Source organism: Saccopteryx bilineata, chromosome 6 (assembly GCF_036850765.1).
Source record: "Saccopteryx bilineata isolate mSacBil1 chromosome 6, mSacBil1_pri_phased_curated, whole genome shotgun sequence".
Lineage (NCBI taxonomy): Eukaryota > Metazoa > Chordata > Mammalia > Chiroptera > Emballonuridae > Saccopteryx > Saccopteryx bilineata.
This window is the reverse complement of record NC_089495.1, coordinates 133,161,464-133,179,616: the sequence shown is the minus strand read 5'-3', so window position 1 is coordinate 133,179,616 and position 18,153 is coordinate 133,161,464. Positions and strand designations below refer to the sequence as shown.

The 18,153-nt window shown below is 54.3% G+C and overlaps 1 protein-coding gene across 2 annotated transcripts in view; it reads left to right on the top strand.

The window, feature by feature from the left end:
* The window catches only part of PTPRN2 (protein tyrosine phosphatase receptor type N2), a 485,678-nt gene that overhangs the window by 413,107 nt on the left and 54,418 nt on the right, over window positions 1–18,153 (top strand). For both annotated transcript variants that reach the window (XM_066238054.1, XM_066238053.1), the window contains exon 14: window positions 13,312–13,506. In XM_066238054.1, the coding sequence (XP_066094151.1) occupies window positions 13,312–13,506 (195 nt within the window). The remainder of the gene's footprint in view (window positions 1–13,311; window positions 13,507–18,153) is intronic.

The following is an 18,153-nucleotide window of genomic DNA, read 5'->3' as shown; positions in this document are numbered from 1 at the left end:
TCCCAAGTGCGTGTGACCCCACGTCCTTCCTCACCAGGCTCTCCCTCCTGGTGGCCCTGCTTCTGACAGGGGGACCCATTTTCTAAACCAGACCCAGGACGTGCTGTCTGCAAACCAAGCAGGTACTTCTGGGGAAACTAGAAACCTGGACTGTTCTGCACAGTGGAGATGTTTGGGGGGGGGGGGTGTTGGGAGGGCAGTGAGCCCAGGGAGTTGTGGTGATGTCGTCATCTCTCTAGGACCTGAAGTCAGTCAAGATAAGCTGGCAGTGGGGAGGGCTGTGGATGAGGATTAAGTCAAGGTCATCTTCTCTGGGAAGGGTCATCTGCACCCCATCCCCCCTAGCGAGGAGCATGTCACTTGTGTCACTGTGGCGCAGAGTGGGAGGGTTGTGGTGCTTGGGCCAGGCGGACCTGAGACCTCACGTGAAGAGATGCTAAGCAGCTCTGAAGTAACATAGGTGCTGGGGGAGGCTCTTAAAAGAGCAAAGAGAGCGTAAACATGGATTCGGCAGGGACTTGGGTGGTGGAAGGAAGGCTAGGGGGGCACGAATAAGAGGGAAGCACTCACCAGGAGTGCCATGGGCTAGGGATGGGTCCCCAGGCCCAGGGCTCATCTCTACCTGCATCAGCCCCAGTCCCTCTGGGAGGGTGGCCTCCATGTGCCAGGCCTCTGTGTTGGGTGACGCGCCAGAGACCTTGAGTCTCCCTGGGGGACAGCCCTGTCTACTTCACTGTCAGCCTTGATGAGCACTAGAGAGTATGCCCTGTGCCGAGTGTCATTGTCTGCAGGGAAGTGCATCCGCCTGTCAGAACCAGCCAGTCCTGCTCTTAGCACACAAGGGCTCAGGCACAGATGGCAGCAGGAATGACAGGAAAGGGGGTGCACACAGGAGCTGGTGTTACAAGGAGAGGAAGCTTCACGACGAGCAAACACACAGTCAGCCCCAGGAGAGTCAGGCAGGTGACAGCGGCTTTGGTGAGAAATGAGGGACTCATAAGGACCTGAGTCTGGGCCAGCACACCCCAGCACGAGAGCTCAAATGCAGGGGAGACCTCGGGTGCAGAGGGGTCCCAAGGTCCAGCTGACCTCCTGCCCAGGGATGAGACTGACCTTGATCTCGCTTGATCTTGATGCTCAAGTTCTTTTGGTTCTCAGCCTTACAACCCACACTCTCTCTTTCCCAGCCTTGGGCGGCAGCAGCGTTGGATTTAGAGTTCTGCCTGGAGGACACGCAGGCATGTGTGTGGGTCCCCAGGGCTGCAGTTGCTGGGGACAGTCTCCATGGCTACAGTTGCTGGGGATAGCATCCGTGTCTACATCCTGTGGACATGGGAGTCACTTTTGGGAGACCCTTGGAAAGGCTGGACAGATGAACTTAGATGTGATCCAGCAAGTCGTTTTTCCAGAGAGCTTATTTCTGCTGATGGAATCACATTTGTGAAACAGTAGGGACAGTAAAGAACTTTATTTTGTATTAGAGTGTACACTGTAATGAGTGTAGGGCCAGACAAGCAGTGCTCTGATGGTCCACAGGGAGCCTGTGATAGTTAGGGCGGGCTTCCCAGAGGAAGAGAACAAGAGGGCTCGGAGAGAGAGAACAAGAGGCGGGGTGTCAGGGAGAGGATGAAGCCTGTGAAGCGGAATCATGGGTTTTGGGCAAAGGACAGAAAAGTATTCTTAGAGCTGAGGTTTGCACTGAGGAGGATAGACATACATCTGTAAGTCTGAGCCAGATCCAAGAGGGTCATGATGGAATTTCAGGAACAGACAGGGCTGTTTTTTACCTGTTGTGGGTCTATCTGTGTGGAAATAAGTCTGCATCATGGTCATCCTCTCAGGGATGTAACAGGCATAGCTTTTTTGTTACATTAGAAAAGCTACATAGTAGGATTTCTCTTCCCCATTAATAAAGAACTGTTCTTAAACTTTGTTGCTAGAATACTGAACTCTCCTTGGAGCCTCTATAACTACGGAAGGAATTCTGGTGGGCTCTTTCATTCTGGTGGGCTCTTTCTCTACGGGAAGTCCAAGATCCTCAGACAAATCATCTCCCATTAGGAAGGTGTCAGTTGTGACAAAGTGTTCTCTCAAGGACTTTGAATGTAAACAGTGATGCAACCAGCTAAATTAGGTGTCTGTGTGTCTGATTATTTGGAAAGCAGGAAAAGGAAAATTCACCAGCCTTTTCATGAGCAAGGCCACAGGTCCTGAAATGCATGATTCTGCAACAGAAACGGGAAGTTCGAAGTTAAACTTTGCTTGACTTTATGACCTTTAATTGCAAATCAATTTAAGAGTTTATGTGGTAAATTCTGGGATTATTAACTTGCACAGGATGGCTGTTTCAATATGTAGCTGGACTTAAATACTCTAATTATGGGCCCTGGCCAGCTGGCTCAGTGGTAGAGCGTTGACCCAACGTGTGGAAGTCCTGGGTTCAACTCCGGGCCAGGGCACACAGAAGAAGCGCCCATCTGCTTCTCTGCCCTTCCCCCTCTCCTTTCTCTATATCTCTCTCTTCCCCTCCTGTAGCCAGGGCTCCATTGGAGCAAAGTTGGCCCAGGTGCTGAGGATGGTTCCATGGCCTCTACCTCAGGCGCTAGAATGGCTCCGGTTGCAACCAAGCAATGCCCCAGATGGGTAGAGCATCGCCCCCTGGTGGGCATGCCCAGTGGATCCTAGTCAGGCGCATGCAGGAGTCTGTTTCTTTGCCTCCCCACTTCTAACTTCAGAAAAATACAAAAAAAAACCCTCTAATTATGTGAAAAGGCTGGATTTGTTTTACAAGTGTTTTATCATTTTCATTTTTTGTGAAAAAAATGAGGTGGACAAATAACAAATACAAATATTGATAGACTTATGACCTGTGCAACTTACGACCATTCGACTTTATGACCACAGTCGCTAACCATGACTGCTCTGTGTCTGGCAGCACAAGCGTTGCCCAGCTGGGCATACAACAGTGCTGACCAGCTTCCAGCAGCACTACCATCTCCACGTGCACCATTTCAACTGTATCCCAGACTCGGTACAGCAATTTGTGTTTTGTGTCTTGGATATTTTTCATCAAACCCCTCCCAAGATGTCTACCAAGAGGAAATTGTCTTTGCAAATATTAAACGAGTTGTACTGGTAATGCAGTGTTTTACTTAAACCTGACGAATGTAAAAATAAGTAACAAAATGGTGTAGGGATGATACAAATGGCATAAAATGAACAAAGAAAAGATATAATAACAATAATGAAAGAAAATTAAGATAAAATATGATTTAAAGACTTTTATAACATCATTTCACAGTACTGTACATATAGCCTACTCAACTTATGACCAAATCATGTTACAACTGGTCTGTCGGAACCAATCATGGTCATAAGTCCAGCACTACCTGTAAAGGAGTATTCCTGGGCCTGACCCATAGTGGTGCAGTGGATAGTGTGTCAACCTGGGATGCTGAGGTCCCAGGTTCAAAACCTCGAGGTCGCTGGCTTGAGCGTGGGATCATAGATATGACCCCAAAATTGCTGGCTTGAACAAGGGGTCAGTGGCTCGGCTTGAGCCCCCCCCCCCAAGGCACATACAAGCAGCAATCAATGAACAATTAAGGTGTCACAACTATGAGTTGATGCCTCTCATCTCTTCTTTCTTGTCTCTCTCTCTCTCTCAAAAAAAAGGAATATTTCTGGCATCACACCTTTCCTAGACGTGTGAAACATAGACTTTCGCCAGAAACCAAGATGTGTTTGAGTGGGAGGGAAAATGCAGGTTTGTTTGTGAAACAAAACCAGCAGCTGGAAGGGAGCTCACACACAATAAACACCCATCTGCCCAGTCAGCAGTCTCCCTCCCCGGCTTTCTTCTCCACGTCCATGGAGAATACAAGTGCTGGGCGTCCAGGGACCCACGGACATGGATGTAAAGCATGAGGGACCGGCAAGCACCTCAGATCCCACTGTCAGCTGCATTTGAATCACTCCTTTTCTGACCTTGAGCCCTGTGCGTTCTGCTCCCAGCAGTCCCACCCCAGCTGCTGCACCTGGAGATGGGTTTCCAGGTACATGTTGTGTCCATGGGTTTCAAATTGACTCCCAGTGAAGCCGTGAAGCTGAGCCAGTCCCTGTGTCATTCCTGGCTCTTGTCCCCTGCCACCATACTCAGGGTCCCCCATGCACGGTCTCTCTGGGATCCTCCCTAACCCACAGAGCTCACTTCCACAACCTCCCTCCTGAATGCAGGGCACCCCCTCACTGGTTTTACTTGGGGACCACTGGCCATGGCAGCTGCCCCTCCAGGTACAGACTCTGGTCTCCTCTTGGTGGTGGACAGCAGCCTTCTAGAAGCACTCCCAGGACTTGGAGGTCACAGCTCTTCATTCCACAGATGAGGAAACTGAGATGAAAAGTGGCGTGCTCGTGTCACCCACTATGGCTACTGTGTCCCGTTGGATACCTCAGCACGTGCCGACACCAGGCAGCTCAGTTTCCAATCACGTCTGCTTCAGCGGGAATAATTGGGCCCCAGATGATGTGCGGTTTCTGGAAACACAGAAGCAGCTGCTTGGGGACTCGCCCCCCAGCCAGCCCGGTCCAGCCTCGGGCCCCCCACACCACCCCCACCCTGCCCTTTGCCTTAATTAGGCCACCACTGCAAAATGGAAAGACGTGAATATCTTTTGTGTTGCCGCCGGGCCTTCACAGCCAGAACACCCTTGTGCTTTTCTGTCTCTGCACCTTTGTGTGGCTGCCCCAACTCTGGAAGCCCCCCACTCTGCTCCGTCGCCTAGATCACCCCATCTGCTGGCCTGCATGGACCCCACACCCTCCCTGGCCTCTGCCTGCTGGGACAACCCCACTGCTCCAAACCCCAGGGCCCCGTTCCCTCTGCCCTTGTCTTACCCTTCAAACCTGGAGTTGTATATCCATCATTAGTCTTGTATGAAGAGTTACCAGTTCTTTGGTGCGGGCCACGGTGGACCTGGGTTCAGAGCTCAGTGTGCCCGCCTGTCCTGTCTGTCCTCTCTCCCTGGGCTCCCTGGTGACAGAAGTGTAGCACCTAGCAGGGGACCTGCAGGGGCTCCATGGACTTAATCGATACATTGACCTGAGTGAGCAAGGGAGTCTGAGTCTCACTGGTCTGGGAGGGGCCATCAGCATCTGACAGCCATGCCTGTGACCCCCCCACCCAGAGCAGTCAGCCTCAGAAGCTGTAGGTGAAGGCAGGCATCATGGGTATTGACAACGGGGATGATGCAATGAGGACAGATGATGATAATTCATCACCTCTCACTCAAGAAGGAGACCAGGAAGGAGACACACGTTTCCTGTAGAAACAGCTATTCATTCAGGGCCCAGGCCGGTGCCGCTGCTCGGAGGAAGTGAGCTCTAGTCCAGAGTGTCTGCTGTGGCTGGGAATGCCCGTGGGGTCAGTGCTGCCTTGGCTCAGGGATGTCAGTTCCTCCCGAAACTTCAAAGGCGTCACTGACTCTGTGGGAACCTGAGTCATCAGCCGCGGGAGGTCCAGGAAGATAGGAATCTCACCGTTGGGCCAGGCAGGGTCTTGGAGTTGTGGCTGAGACCTCCTGCAGGGAGTAACCGGAGGCTGTGCGGGACTGACATGCTCCCCCATGCATCTGAAGTCCAACTTTGCGCTAACACATTGCAGACAGTGACCGGCGCGCACACTGAACGTGGGCCTCAGGAGAAAGACGCTCGTGGAAGTGACGTACTTCCTTCCTGTTTCTATTTTGGCCGCTTTGCCCTGGTTTCATCCCCATGTTCTCAGCAGCCACAGAAATGAAGAGAATGCGTGTCCTTGACTCTAGTGGATGCAGCCTGCCGGTGTGGGCACATCGGAAACATCTGGTTTGGCGCTGACCAGAGTCCCCTTCGGAGCCTCACCTGCAGGCAAACGCCAGCTGCCTGTCTGGTGAGACTCGTTTCTGCTGCGCCATAAACCTGTAGAGAGCGATGCACTGAGAGCCATCGCTGGAGGAGCAGCCTCACCTGTTGGAGGAGAAAGCCCGAGCTTTTGGCAGCAGGACCGCAGTCCGGGTCCCCAGTCAGCACGCCTGGCGTGCAGGTGGCCTGGTGGCCGCCACTCAGTGTGGGGCCCTGGGCCTCGGTGCACATCGTCCAAGCTGCGCTCAGTACCGAGGCAGATGGGAGACACAGACATGGCCTCTGTTCTCAGGTGCAGCTAATGTGGCCACAGCTGAGGACTAGCCAGCCTGGCGTCCATCCGAGCCCGGTGGCGAGAAGTCTGTGTGCTGGGAGGGTGCAGAGTGAGCCCCGGGGTGGGGGTGGGGAGCTGCCCTTCTCTTATGATTTCATACCCCTCAGGCTGTTCTAGAATTAGAGTGTAGAAAATTGTTTTCACTTCTCTTAGTTAAAATGTGTCTATATTGTTAAGTTTTATTTTGAGAAAACATCTTACAAAACGGGGAGAAATTACTCACCACTGCTTGGTAAACAGTGTTTATCACAGAATTGTTTGGTGAGTGTCTGGACGTTGTGGATGCAGTGCTTGGCGTTAGGCAGCTGCCCATCTGACAGCAGGAGCGTGGGCGGCAGCCAAGGTGGTTATTAGAGGGTTAGGTGGGGAGGAGGGGCACGTGGGCCTCACGGAAGGGTCCCAACGACTTACCGCCCTGCACAAGTTCTCCACTGGCTGAGGGGTCACCCTGGAATACACTTCTTCCCTGTTTGTGCGTGTCCCTGTGCGTGGGTGCACATGTACATGTTGTCTGTCAGTCATATTTAAACATTATCCGGGCATCACTGAAAAAACCTGCTGGAGGAGAAGCAGTGACCCACCCATTCACAAAAAGTGAGATGGGGCTGTGAACAGAGCCTCCACCAGGGACAGCGCTCTGGCCCTGGCTAGGAACGGGGTCACCCCGTGGATCGGGTGTAGCTTCAACCTCTGTGGGAGGGGGCAGAGGATTCCTCTTTCCCACTCAGGAGTGGCCATTGCCCCACCCCCAGCCTCCTATAAGGACGCATGGGGCCCAGGACACGGGAACCCTCTGAGCACGCATCCAGCCTTCCCCACAGCAACATTGACCAGATAAGCTGTTTGTCCTGAGGATGTTTATGTAAGTTGCCCCCACAAACACGTCGTGAGTTCTGCTCACAGCGAGCGTGCTGGCCTGGACCGTGGACGGTCCTTCTGGGTCAGCTCTACCTTTGTGATGGAACATCAGCCCGAATAAAGCTGCAAGGATGAGGAGGGTGGTCCCACGAGGCGGGCTTGTCCCTTCTCGAGAAGGTACTGGCCACGTGGACACTCAGGGGCCGTGTCCCCACACTTTCCCCACATGTGCCTTCTAAACACTTCATTTCATTTTAATCCTACTCAACGTACAGTTTTATGTACATTAAACATGCCCTGCCTCAATTGCTCTTATCACAAAAGCAATATGTGTCCAATCTAGAAAACACAACTGAGCAAAGTGAACCAAACCCCACCTGTCCCTGCTCCCAAGGCAGGGGCCCTCCTTCCTATGTCAGGCGTCAGTCAGCATGGGCCAGTGCCTTCTCAGACGTTCTTTGCCCCTGTGTTCCCCTCGGGAGACATGCTTCTGCAGGGGCAGCGCTCTCTCCTGGGTCAGCCCACACCCTGTGCTGCCTCACAGCGATTCCATGCAGGCCCAGGCCGAGAGAAGGCTGCCGGAGCCTATGCCCCACAGGCCGGTGGAGCTGCAGACACCCCGACCCCAGAGAGCCGGTTCTTTCTCACTCTCAGTGTTTTGTCCAGTCTGCACTGTAACTGGCCTTCGCCCCTCTGGGAACCCTAATGAACCAGTTCTTTTTCCAGGGCTTTGTGCCCAGCCTTAGTGTGGCCCTGCGACCACTAATTACAGTCCCCAAATAACCCACAGCCAGCCTTTGTGTACACTCTCGGCCACCGCTGCTCTGTTCTGATTGTTCCCCAAACGGCGCCCAGAGGTTTTCTTAAGTCTTTGTGGGCTTGGTCTTTCTTCCATCAGAATTTGGGAACGACAGGTCCTTTCTCTTCAGAGCGAGCCCCACTCCGCAGTCCCCTCCCCCATCAGATGCAGGTTTGAGGAATGAGGCATTTGCATTATGTGTATGGATGGGTTTCTGCCCTCAGAATTCTATTCAACTGGTTCTGCAGAATGCGTTGTAAAACAGGATAAAGCACTCAGGAGCTGTGCAGCAGCGAGCAGGCCAGCAAACAGAAAACGAGGGCAGTGGGATCGGAACCTGGTGTGGACCTCGTTTTCTTAGCCTGAATCCTTGAGCCCAGGGGACTCTCCCTGAAAATGTGAGGCTCTCTGGGCTTCAGCCAATCCTGTGTTGAACCCTGAGGGAACCTGCCAGGGACCGAGATGGGGAGAGGGGCGCCCTGCAGGGGCCAGTGCCTGGCAGGTCTTGCATGCACTGCAGGCAGGCTCTGTGTGCCTGCTGGGTCTGCACGTGCCGGGGGCAGCCCCCAGGGGCACGGAGCTCTTTCATGTGTTCTTGGTGAAGGGTTTGTGCATGCCTACTGCAAGCTTCATGGTTTTCCTTTCTTGACAAACAATATGCCATTTGGATATTTTTAAATAGTGTGGCACAAGCATCACAGATCAGATTGTTTTGTGACTGAGCATTTTCATTCAGGGGAACCCTGAACATGGCTGCTCTTTTCTTCTTGCAAACCCATTACCCTAGTGGGGAGAGTTCTTTTGGCTGAAGACTGTGGCCGGTCATCCCACGGGGTTCACCTGGCCTGTCGCTGGCAGGGATCGAGACCCAGAGTCACTGTAGAACCTCCGCTCCTGTCTGAAAAGGAGGAGTCTCGTCAGGGGCCCTGGCCCAGGAGGAGGCCTGCTCACAGTCCTGCATTTACTTCATGCCCAGTATCATGTGGGGGTGTCCCATGTGTTCACCCCAGCTCAGTGCAGTAGTTACATTGTCCCTACTCTACAGACAGGAAGCTAAGTCAGAGCCACGCAGTCAGGTTGCAGAGCTGGGGCACAGACTGGCGGCATGGGCCCGAGTCCTTGCCTTCTTGACCACATGGAGGTCTTGCGGGCCTGGTTCGTCTAGGCCTGCTTTCTCTACAACTGAGATCCCGGTGCCCTGAGAACCTACCATTGCTCACGACGGCCATCCATGGAAGGCCTTCAGTGCCGTGCTGACGTTCCACAGCCCATGTGTGTCCTTGCTGGGCACGAGGTCAGACTTTCTCAACACCTGAGAGGGTTCAGACAGCTGGGAGGTGCAGCGCAGGTACCATGCAGCGAAGGGCTACATCACAAGACAAGGACATCCTGGGAACACAGGACACCGTGGGCCGAAGATAAGTGCTTTGCCCTCTTGCTCTCTGGGAAAAACATCTTTCAGTTTACACTGCTGTTGGCTTTCTCCTGTCTGCTGAAGAGTGGGCTTCAGACTGAGAAAGAAAAACAGACATGGTCAGCCTCCCGGCAGGAGACTCATAACTGAAGGCGTCCTGTGTCTGTACGCTGGGAGGGGCGCCAGGCCTGCCACGGGCACTGCCCAGCACGTCTTAGCCCTCATGTGCTCTGTCTGCAGGGGACAGGATGGCCCGAGCAAGGAGCCATGAAAAGGAGTATGCTTGCTGGCTGACCCCATGTGGGTCTGTCACCAGAACACTCATTGGTTAAAGCCCCAGTCCTCTTCCTGCAGAATCACTTCCTCCGGGTGTTGAGTCCAACCAGCGACTCCACAAGGATCGTGATTGGCTTTGTAAACCGGAGGTCCTCAGGCTGCAAGCCCAGGACCGTCTTATCTGAGAGGCTGTCTCAGCTTACACACACACGGTCACCTCACGTAAGGGAGTCAGGCTGGCTCTCAAACATCATATAAGATTTGTTTAATGAAGATCCTTCCTCTCCTGTCCAGCCAAGTGAGGACATAATGACCAGAGCGCCCTGTGCCAGGGCCGGCTGTGGCGTGGGGAGGGCATGGGCCGGAGAAGCAGTACATAGTGAAGTGGGGGCGCAAAGACCACACTGGCTCCTGTTGTCAGTCAGCATCTCAGATGGGCCTGAGTAGCTGACAATTTCCTTTACAGATCTCCAGAACCTCTACCTGGGAATTTGTGTCATTGAGCCTTTTTGCTCAATGCCAGGATCATAAATCAGGAAAATTTGGAAACAGAATTGGGCCCTTCCCTACCCGTGTCCCAGCATGTGGCTGTGCGGTTAATTCTGCACCACCAACCAGCTCCACACCAGGAGAGCACCCTCACAGATGAGCATGGCTCCATGCAGTCAACTCGCCGGACAGAACAGACTCACAGGACACATGCTGTGGTGACGGCAGCAACTGTCACGCAGATGTTCCTGTCCCCTGGGACACATAAGGCCGACCTCTGGATATTAAGTGGCCAGCCCAAAAAGCAGGGAAGTGCTTGGGCCTGACGGTCCCCACGTTGCAGGAGCGGATGTGCAAACTGCAAATTGCACTTTAAATGGATGTTCATGCAGTCTGCTTGCTCGTACAGCTGTTGCCCGGGGTCGGCAGGACCACATCTTCATTTGTCACCGTGTGGGCTGTGATTGCCTCTCAGGAAGAGACGGCACTGTTAAAATGAAGAATACGGCCCCAGCCAGCCACCCGTGGGGGGCAGGGCCCATGGCCTGAGGTTGGCCGGCAGGCTCCCCAAGCCTGTGAGCCGAGCTCAGGCCTGTGCGGTACGGAACTCACCTCCACACAGCGGTTGACCCCAGAGAGTCCAGAGCCATGGGCTAGTCTCCGTGACCCTGGCAGACCACGAGTCAGGTGCCAGTCTGCATTTTTTCTCTTTTCTAAAGACAAGTTTATTTTTTCTTAGACATTTTTAATGTCTAAATAATAGTAAGGGGATGGGCAAACTACGGAAGTTCTGTTACTAATCTACAAACTCATCAACCTGAAGGGACTGACTAGAAGGACCGCATGGTTCCCATGTCCTCTCCGAAGTCCAGGTGCCCCCTGTAGAGTCCTCCTTGCTGTTGGTGCAGGCGGGGCTGAGTCTTCCTGGGTCTTTTGTCTCCGCTTGCCTCTGTTATAAAAATGGTTTTTTGTTTGTTTGTTTTTTAAAATAAAGACCTACAGGAATAGCTCAGAGTGTCAGGGAAGAGTGCAGGCAGGCATGAGAGGCTGGGCCAGCCCCAGGGTGGCTGCAAACCCCTGTGCTTCGCAGGGTCTCTGCCTCAGCCCAAACCATCTGTCACATGAGGAGGTAGGGGACAATCGGTAGCGCCTTGACTCTGAAACCCCGCGCCCCCTCAGGACTATCCTCGCTCTGCGCAGCCCTCCAGGGCGGGCATGGCTAGGAGGTCCATCCTGGCTTTGGTGGTGCTGACTCTCTGCCAGTCCGCGGACTGACTCTTATGGACTTTCTTGCGGCCATGCCCTTTCCACACGTGAACCTCGTCTGCCTTCCCAACACCTGTGCTGTCACTTCTAGGCTTAGACCGTCACTTGCCGTGGTCAGTGGGCAGCCTGGCCACAAAGGCTCAGGGCACTCTGCCCACGGGGTCGTGGAAGGGAGATCACCGGCTTCCTTGTCCTACATTCAGTGGTCACAGGGTTCACAGGAGCTACTGGGTGTTTTATTTTGAGTGAGTGAACCTCAAACATCTCATGGTCTCCCCTGAGCAGCACCCTCTCGGGCCACATCCTGACCCCTGAGCCTAAGCCAGGTTATGGTCACAGCTCGGTTGGACGTGTTCTTTTTCTAGAACCATACTGAGCCATCAAAATTACTGCAAAAACACTTTCTGGGGCGCCTTTTCCCAAACCAGGTGACACCCCCCATGTGTAACTGGAATATGACTTATTCCTAGAACCATCCCCCTTGTTAAAATCACCCGTGTCTGGACTTGTTCTTGTCTTGAAGATTCTGAGAAACCTTGAGTGAATTCTTTACAAACTCATTGTTGAAAAGCCACTTGGAGGCCCCTGAGCCCTTGAGCAAAGCTTTAATCTCCTCCGCATCCCCTTGTGTGGGGGATCCTGCCCTGTAGCATCATTTCTTGTTGAGTTCACCTCTGTGCCCTCTGTCCTTGGTCACCCATGGCAGTCCTCCACAACTTGCTACTCTAGTGGGGCTGAGGGTTCGTGTAGGACATGTAACCACATGGGGCTCCACCCTGAAGGCCAGAAGGGGCAGGGCTGTCACGGGGCCCTGGGGCAGTGTGCTGAGGGCGGGGCAGTGTGCTGGGGGCACGGCGTGTGTCCAGGAGGGCTGAGCTGAGCTGGGCTGTTCTGTGTGGCCTTGGCTGGCGTTATGGGACCCTCACCACCAAGGAGAACAGCAACCGGTGAGATGGAAGAGGAACTCGTGTCCGTGTCGAGGTCCTCCCCTGCCACCCTGGTGGCTGACAGACCCTTGACACACCCTGGTGGGGCAGGTGGGGTGTGACCTCCCTGATGCCACTGTGATGACAAGGGGGGCACTCAGGACAGGGGCTCGCAGATGCTCTCCCTCTTCCATGACGCCTGTTCCCTCCTCTGGAGCTCAGTCTCTCGCACTCCCTTCCTCCTGATGGTGTTGACTTCGCAGGCCCTGGTTACAGAGGTGCTGTCACTGCACAAACCAGGGAACTCACATCACGACTGTTAGAATACTTTCAAACACCGTGTCATTATGCAGATGTACCAGGGAGCAGTCAGCTAACCCCTAAGGTCAGTCAGTGGTTTGTGGCCCTCAAATCTGAGCACTGGAGGCCAGGGCTGTGTGAGGCCATGTCCTCCCTGGCCACGTCCTCCCTGGTCATGTCTTCTGGCCACAGCATGTTTGAGTTTCACCTGTGGACAAGCCCAGGGGCTATCAGAGACCTGACTGACACTTCCACAGGCCGTCACCCTAAGACCCACTTAAAAGAAACATGTTGTCTTTGGTCACCTGGGACATCAGCCACATGCTTTCTTTTCACAAGTGCCTTGACTCATTCTCTGCCGTGGGAGCATTTATAAGTTTGGTGTTGTTTCGGGGGGAGGTAGGAAGGGAAGAACCAAAAAGAAGGTACTTTTTTCCTGAACACCTTAACTGTGGTACCAATTTTCATATTTCAGGACACAGTGTAAAATCGCCATTTCCCACACCACAGCCCACGTCCTAACAGGAAAGGAGAGATACCAATTCAGTCTGCAGGACACATAGCTCTGAGGACACTTGTGTGTGACCACAGAGTCGGCCGGTGGCCCCTTTCTGTGAATCTGTGTGTATATTCTGTGTGTGTCAGACCACAAGTGATTCGCTTCACTCGGGTTTGGCTGAGGAAGAGCAGAGGTGAGAAGGCCCATGGGGCCAGGTGGGTGCTGACCCCCGCATCTCCCGCTGTCTTCCAGGAGCTGTGCCGTCAGCGCATGGCCGTGCGCACGTCCGACCGCCCAGAGGCCCCGCATGCATCACGCGTCAACAGCATATCCTCGCAGTTCAGCGACGGCCCAATGCCCAGCCCTTCCGCTCGGAGCAGCACTTCATCCTGGTCTGAGGAGCCGGCACCACCCAACATGGACATCTCCACCGGCCACATGGTCCTGGTAAGCCCACGCCCTCCATTGCCCCCAACCCCCACACAGCCTGCACGTGTCTGTAACCGTCAGTGATGACGGCTCTGTGACCAAACCCGGGCATGCTGGGCAGCTGACAAGCAGGTGTGAACCCTGGGATCGCCGTTCTCCTGCTCAGAGCGCTGCCTCACATGTGCTCAGTGAGGTCCTCGCAGTGACCATGTCTCCAGTGGTGGGGACGACGTGGACTGCGCCAACGGCATGTACCACTTTCCTTACCCTCTGACAACCAACAGCGCTGCCAACTGCTCAGCGCCTCCAGGCAGATCAGTGTCCTCTGAGTGGGGTGGGGACAGGGGGGCAGAGCTCAGCCCCTGTAAGAAGTCAGGGCACAACACTGGCCTCTCTGCAGGGTGACCCGCTCCCTGTCCCGTCCTGTCCCCTCAGTTGCATCGTCCTCAGGGGGACTGTGCGTGTCCTGCTTGTGCACTACCCTATGTGCCACCCCTGTGTGTAGTTAACATTGAGGTTTATTAAGAGAGGCATTTGGAGCTCGGACCCTCACTGCTGTCCCTGGTGGGTGCACTGCTGCTCGCCGGGCCGCAGGCTGCCGGCCTCTCCTGTTTGGAGCTCAGAACGGTGGGTCACGGGAATGCAACCAGACCTGTCATGGTGCTGACAAAGGCAGCCCTCCTGGGTCAGGAGCTGGTCTCCAAAGGACAGTTAATTTCCCAAGACTCGGAGTGAGATGGGCCTGTGTTGTCCTTGATTCTTTTAAACATGTGTCCCCTGTGGGAACTCTCCTATTCAGTCATTGACAACAGAGACAGTGGAACTGACCACAAACAGCCAGGCTCTCGGTTTGCCGGCCGCTATAGCCACCACAGTCCCCAAGGCGGAGTCCAGGATCGAGGCGCCGGCAGGGTCAGGGCCCGTGAGGGCGCCTTTTCGCACTCCCCTCTCATGGCAGAAGGGGTGGGGCCCTCTGGGGCCCTCTCATGAAGGCACCACCCCCGGACCCCAGCCCCCCAAGAGCCACACCGCCTGCTGCCATCACACTCGGCATGAGGTCTCAACGTGTGCATTTAGGGGACACAGACATTCAGCCAGGAGCCACCAGAAAACCACATCTTCATTGACAAGTCTGAGAGCAGAGCCCAGAGATGGAGCCTGGGGAGGCCCTGGGGCCCCGTGGGGCTGGACGCACCTGGGGCATCGTCCATGTTGGGGTGCCTGAGTCTGTGGACGGGAAGCACCCAAGGCCAGACCCATGTGGCCCAGACTTGGGAGACGGAAGAACGTGGCCGCCAGCCTGGGAGAAAACCTGAAATGGGGCAGAACCAAGGCTCACCCCACTGACCCACTGAGTGGGCAGCAGCGCGTCTTCACGCCCCGTCCCCCTGGGCCACCAGGCAGGAGGACACAGGGCCAGCTTGGCCTGGTGGCGCATACATGGCTGGATCGTGAATTAACCAAATGGCTTTCAACGATATTTATCCCTTTTAGAAAAAGGAACTCACCCAGAAGGTCATATTTTTCATGTGGTTTGGCGTCGGGGCCAGTGCGGTTATCTGACCAGTCGGCCACGGGAACTTCGTTCAGAGAACTTCCATTATAGCCGCTGTTTTTCTATTTCAAGACACTTGAGTTTCAATTTGATGATATCTTGCGTGCAAAAGGGGCATGAAAATATTGTACTTTTCATAGGAAACTGTGGTTTGGCATTCACAACATGGAAGCAGACGCAGTGGTTAATTCTGCGCAGAACAGCGCAAACCGCACACGTGGACCAAGCCTGCATGGTCCTGGAGGGAGTGTCCCTGCGAGAGGTCACTGGCACGGGGAGACAGGCACGCGTGTATCTGAGCACTCCTGCACCACCTCCCCATGGTCACGGCACAGACACAGAACGTGCGCTCGGCCACTGCCTGGAGCCCTGCATGCCCAGTGCCCGCGAGCCAGCGCTTTGTCAAAGTTGGGTGTCACAGCCACGTTCAGGCCATGGCAGGAGCTGGAGGATGAACAGGAAACTTGTGTTTCATGGACATGGCCACCTGGATCCACGTGAGTTCCAGGCCTCAGGGTGTGTCCTCACTTGGGAGTCCTGCCTGTCTGCCTGCTATCCGCTTTGCAGATGGGCTCAGGTGTCCTCTCCAACTCCGTGGGCATTGTCACCACAGACGGTTTCCCTTGTTTGGGAGCTGAGAGCGTGGAGATGGGTGTGCATGAACCCCACGCAGCATTTTTACAGAACTTCTCACCCTCACAGGCAGTAAACCAACTCGACTGCCAAGCTCTGAACCCACAGCCCATTTGCATACGTGAGGCCACAGGCACGTCATGACTGAACCAGGGTCAGCGGGCACAGCCTCTGTCACGGTGCCTGACCTCCTGACCTCTACCTCATTAAGGCGCCAAGGAAGATCATCCACGGTGTCAGGGCTTCTGTCTGCCGTCAGTGACCTGGTGACCTTCCTGAACCGCGTGCCTCTCAAGGTCCAGCTGCCGCCACGGGCAACGTGCAGGTGGCACACCTCACCTGGAAGACGTGATGGCATCAACAGCAAAGCTACTTATGTTTGGATGGCAGGTGGGAGCGAGGAGGACCCCACAGCGGAGAGGGGAAAGCCGTCACAAAGACCTGTCACACATGTGCGACATGGCAGTGCTTCCCATAGCAAAGGACAGAAGGCATTTTTAGAGGAATAAGTTGATCCAGCTGGATAGCTGAGTTGGTTAGAACATCGTCCTAAAGCACAGAAGTTGCCAGTTCAATCCCCAGTCAAGGCACATACGAAAACAGATTCATATTCCTATCTCCCTCTCTCTCTCCCCCTTTCTCACTTTATAAAATCAACAAAATAAACATTGAAAAATAAATAAAATAGGATAAGTGGCAGAGGAAGTCAAGCCATCCCCCTAGAGTACCGTCAGGGATGGACCTGCAGAGGTGCCCTTGGCCCTGCCTGGGTCACTGCGTCCACTGGACCACGTGTCGTTACTTGATGTGCTGCAGCTTCATGGCTGGAAGCCATGGTAACAAATCTAGGGATAAACTTGCCTCCTATGGACAGAAGATTGGCAGCTGGTGAGGCTTGGCCCAGAGGGCATAGGATGGTCAGAGGGTAAGGGGAGGGCACAGGTGACGGAACTGCTGATGAGGCCAGCCCACTCGATCCAGGTGGTCTTCCTGGGGGAAGAGGTCCAGCATCTAGTAACTGCAGGCAGGGTCCAGTGATGCTGCTCACGAGGGCTCATGCAGGTGGACGGGCAGACTGACCACTGAGAACCCCAGAGCCATGAGCCATGTCTCCTGCAGAGACCAGCAAGGTGTTCGTGCTGCCACAGGCCAGGCATGGTGTTGCTGGAGCAGACTCTGGGGTCCTGTGAACTTGGGTCAAACTGGGGACCTTCCATGTACCCAGACAGATGCTCACACTGTTTTCTCACATGCAGAACAGGCTTCATAGTAGTGCCACCTCCCAGGGCTCCCAAGAGGGACCGTGGTAGAGTGACTTCACACGACTATTACAGACATCATTGTGCTTTTTTTTTTTTTTTTTAAAGATAAGCCTTTTTTATTCATTTTTTAGAAAGGAGAGGGGGGGGGGGAGAGAGAGAGAGGAGAGAGACAGAGAGAGAAGGGGGGGAGGAGCAGGAAGCATCAACTCCCATATGTGCCTTGACCAGGCAAGCCCAGGGTTTCGAACCGGCGACCTCAGCATTTCCAAGTCGACGCTCCATCCACTGCGCCACCACAGGTCAGGCCAGACATCATTGTGCTTTAACATGCAGGGGCAGGGCTTCTGCGAGATCCGCTGTGCCCCTTCGGGAGGTAAAAGGTGCCCTCTGAATCCCATCTGTCTCTGGAAGGCTGGTGTTTTCAGCAGGATGTCAGGAGCAGATTACTGTCCTGAGGATGGAACACCTGGGGTCAGCCGTGAAGGGCAGGTACATGGACAGAGGAGCCAAGGATAGCTCTGACAACTGACCCAGCTGGACCTCTGCATTCTCAGGCTGGAAGCTGGAGGACAGACTTTGGGGACGTTAAGAACAGTGTTGATTTAACACTTTCCCCGTTAGAGGAAAAGCCCACGGGACTCAGTCCAGGAGACACACAGCACAGTCCTCTCTGAAAATGTCTTCATCCACGTGGAAGGTACGGATGTTGACATGCCCTTTGCCCTGACGCACATAATGCTAAGGACAAGCTGAGCATCACTGAGCGTGTGTGGCAGCTGCTGTTCTAGGATGCCGTGAGCAGGAGTGGCACTGAGCCCCATTCCACCAGCACAGACGGTGAAACTGAGACAGGGAGGTAGACACATGTGAAGGCACAACGTTGTAGAGAAGGACCAACAGCTGCCCATTGTCACAGCAGAAGGAGCTCGCCACAGGGTGCACAAGACCTGCAGGGCAGAGTGTGGCGTGTCCCAGGAGACAGTGGGTGCTGGCACAGGGGCACTTCGGATCAGTGTATCTCATGCCATGGACTCGCAGCCTCTCCATGACACCTGCTCCCAGCACCTCAAGTCTCATGTAGGAGCCTCCATGTTTCCACATTTGTGCCATGACCTCACTCTTGGGCCATGTTCTCTCCCCTCCCCCCGGGCTTCTGGCTTGTGCCATTTATACTTATCAATAGTGTGACTTTTTTTTTTAATTTATTAATTTTAG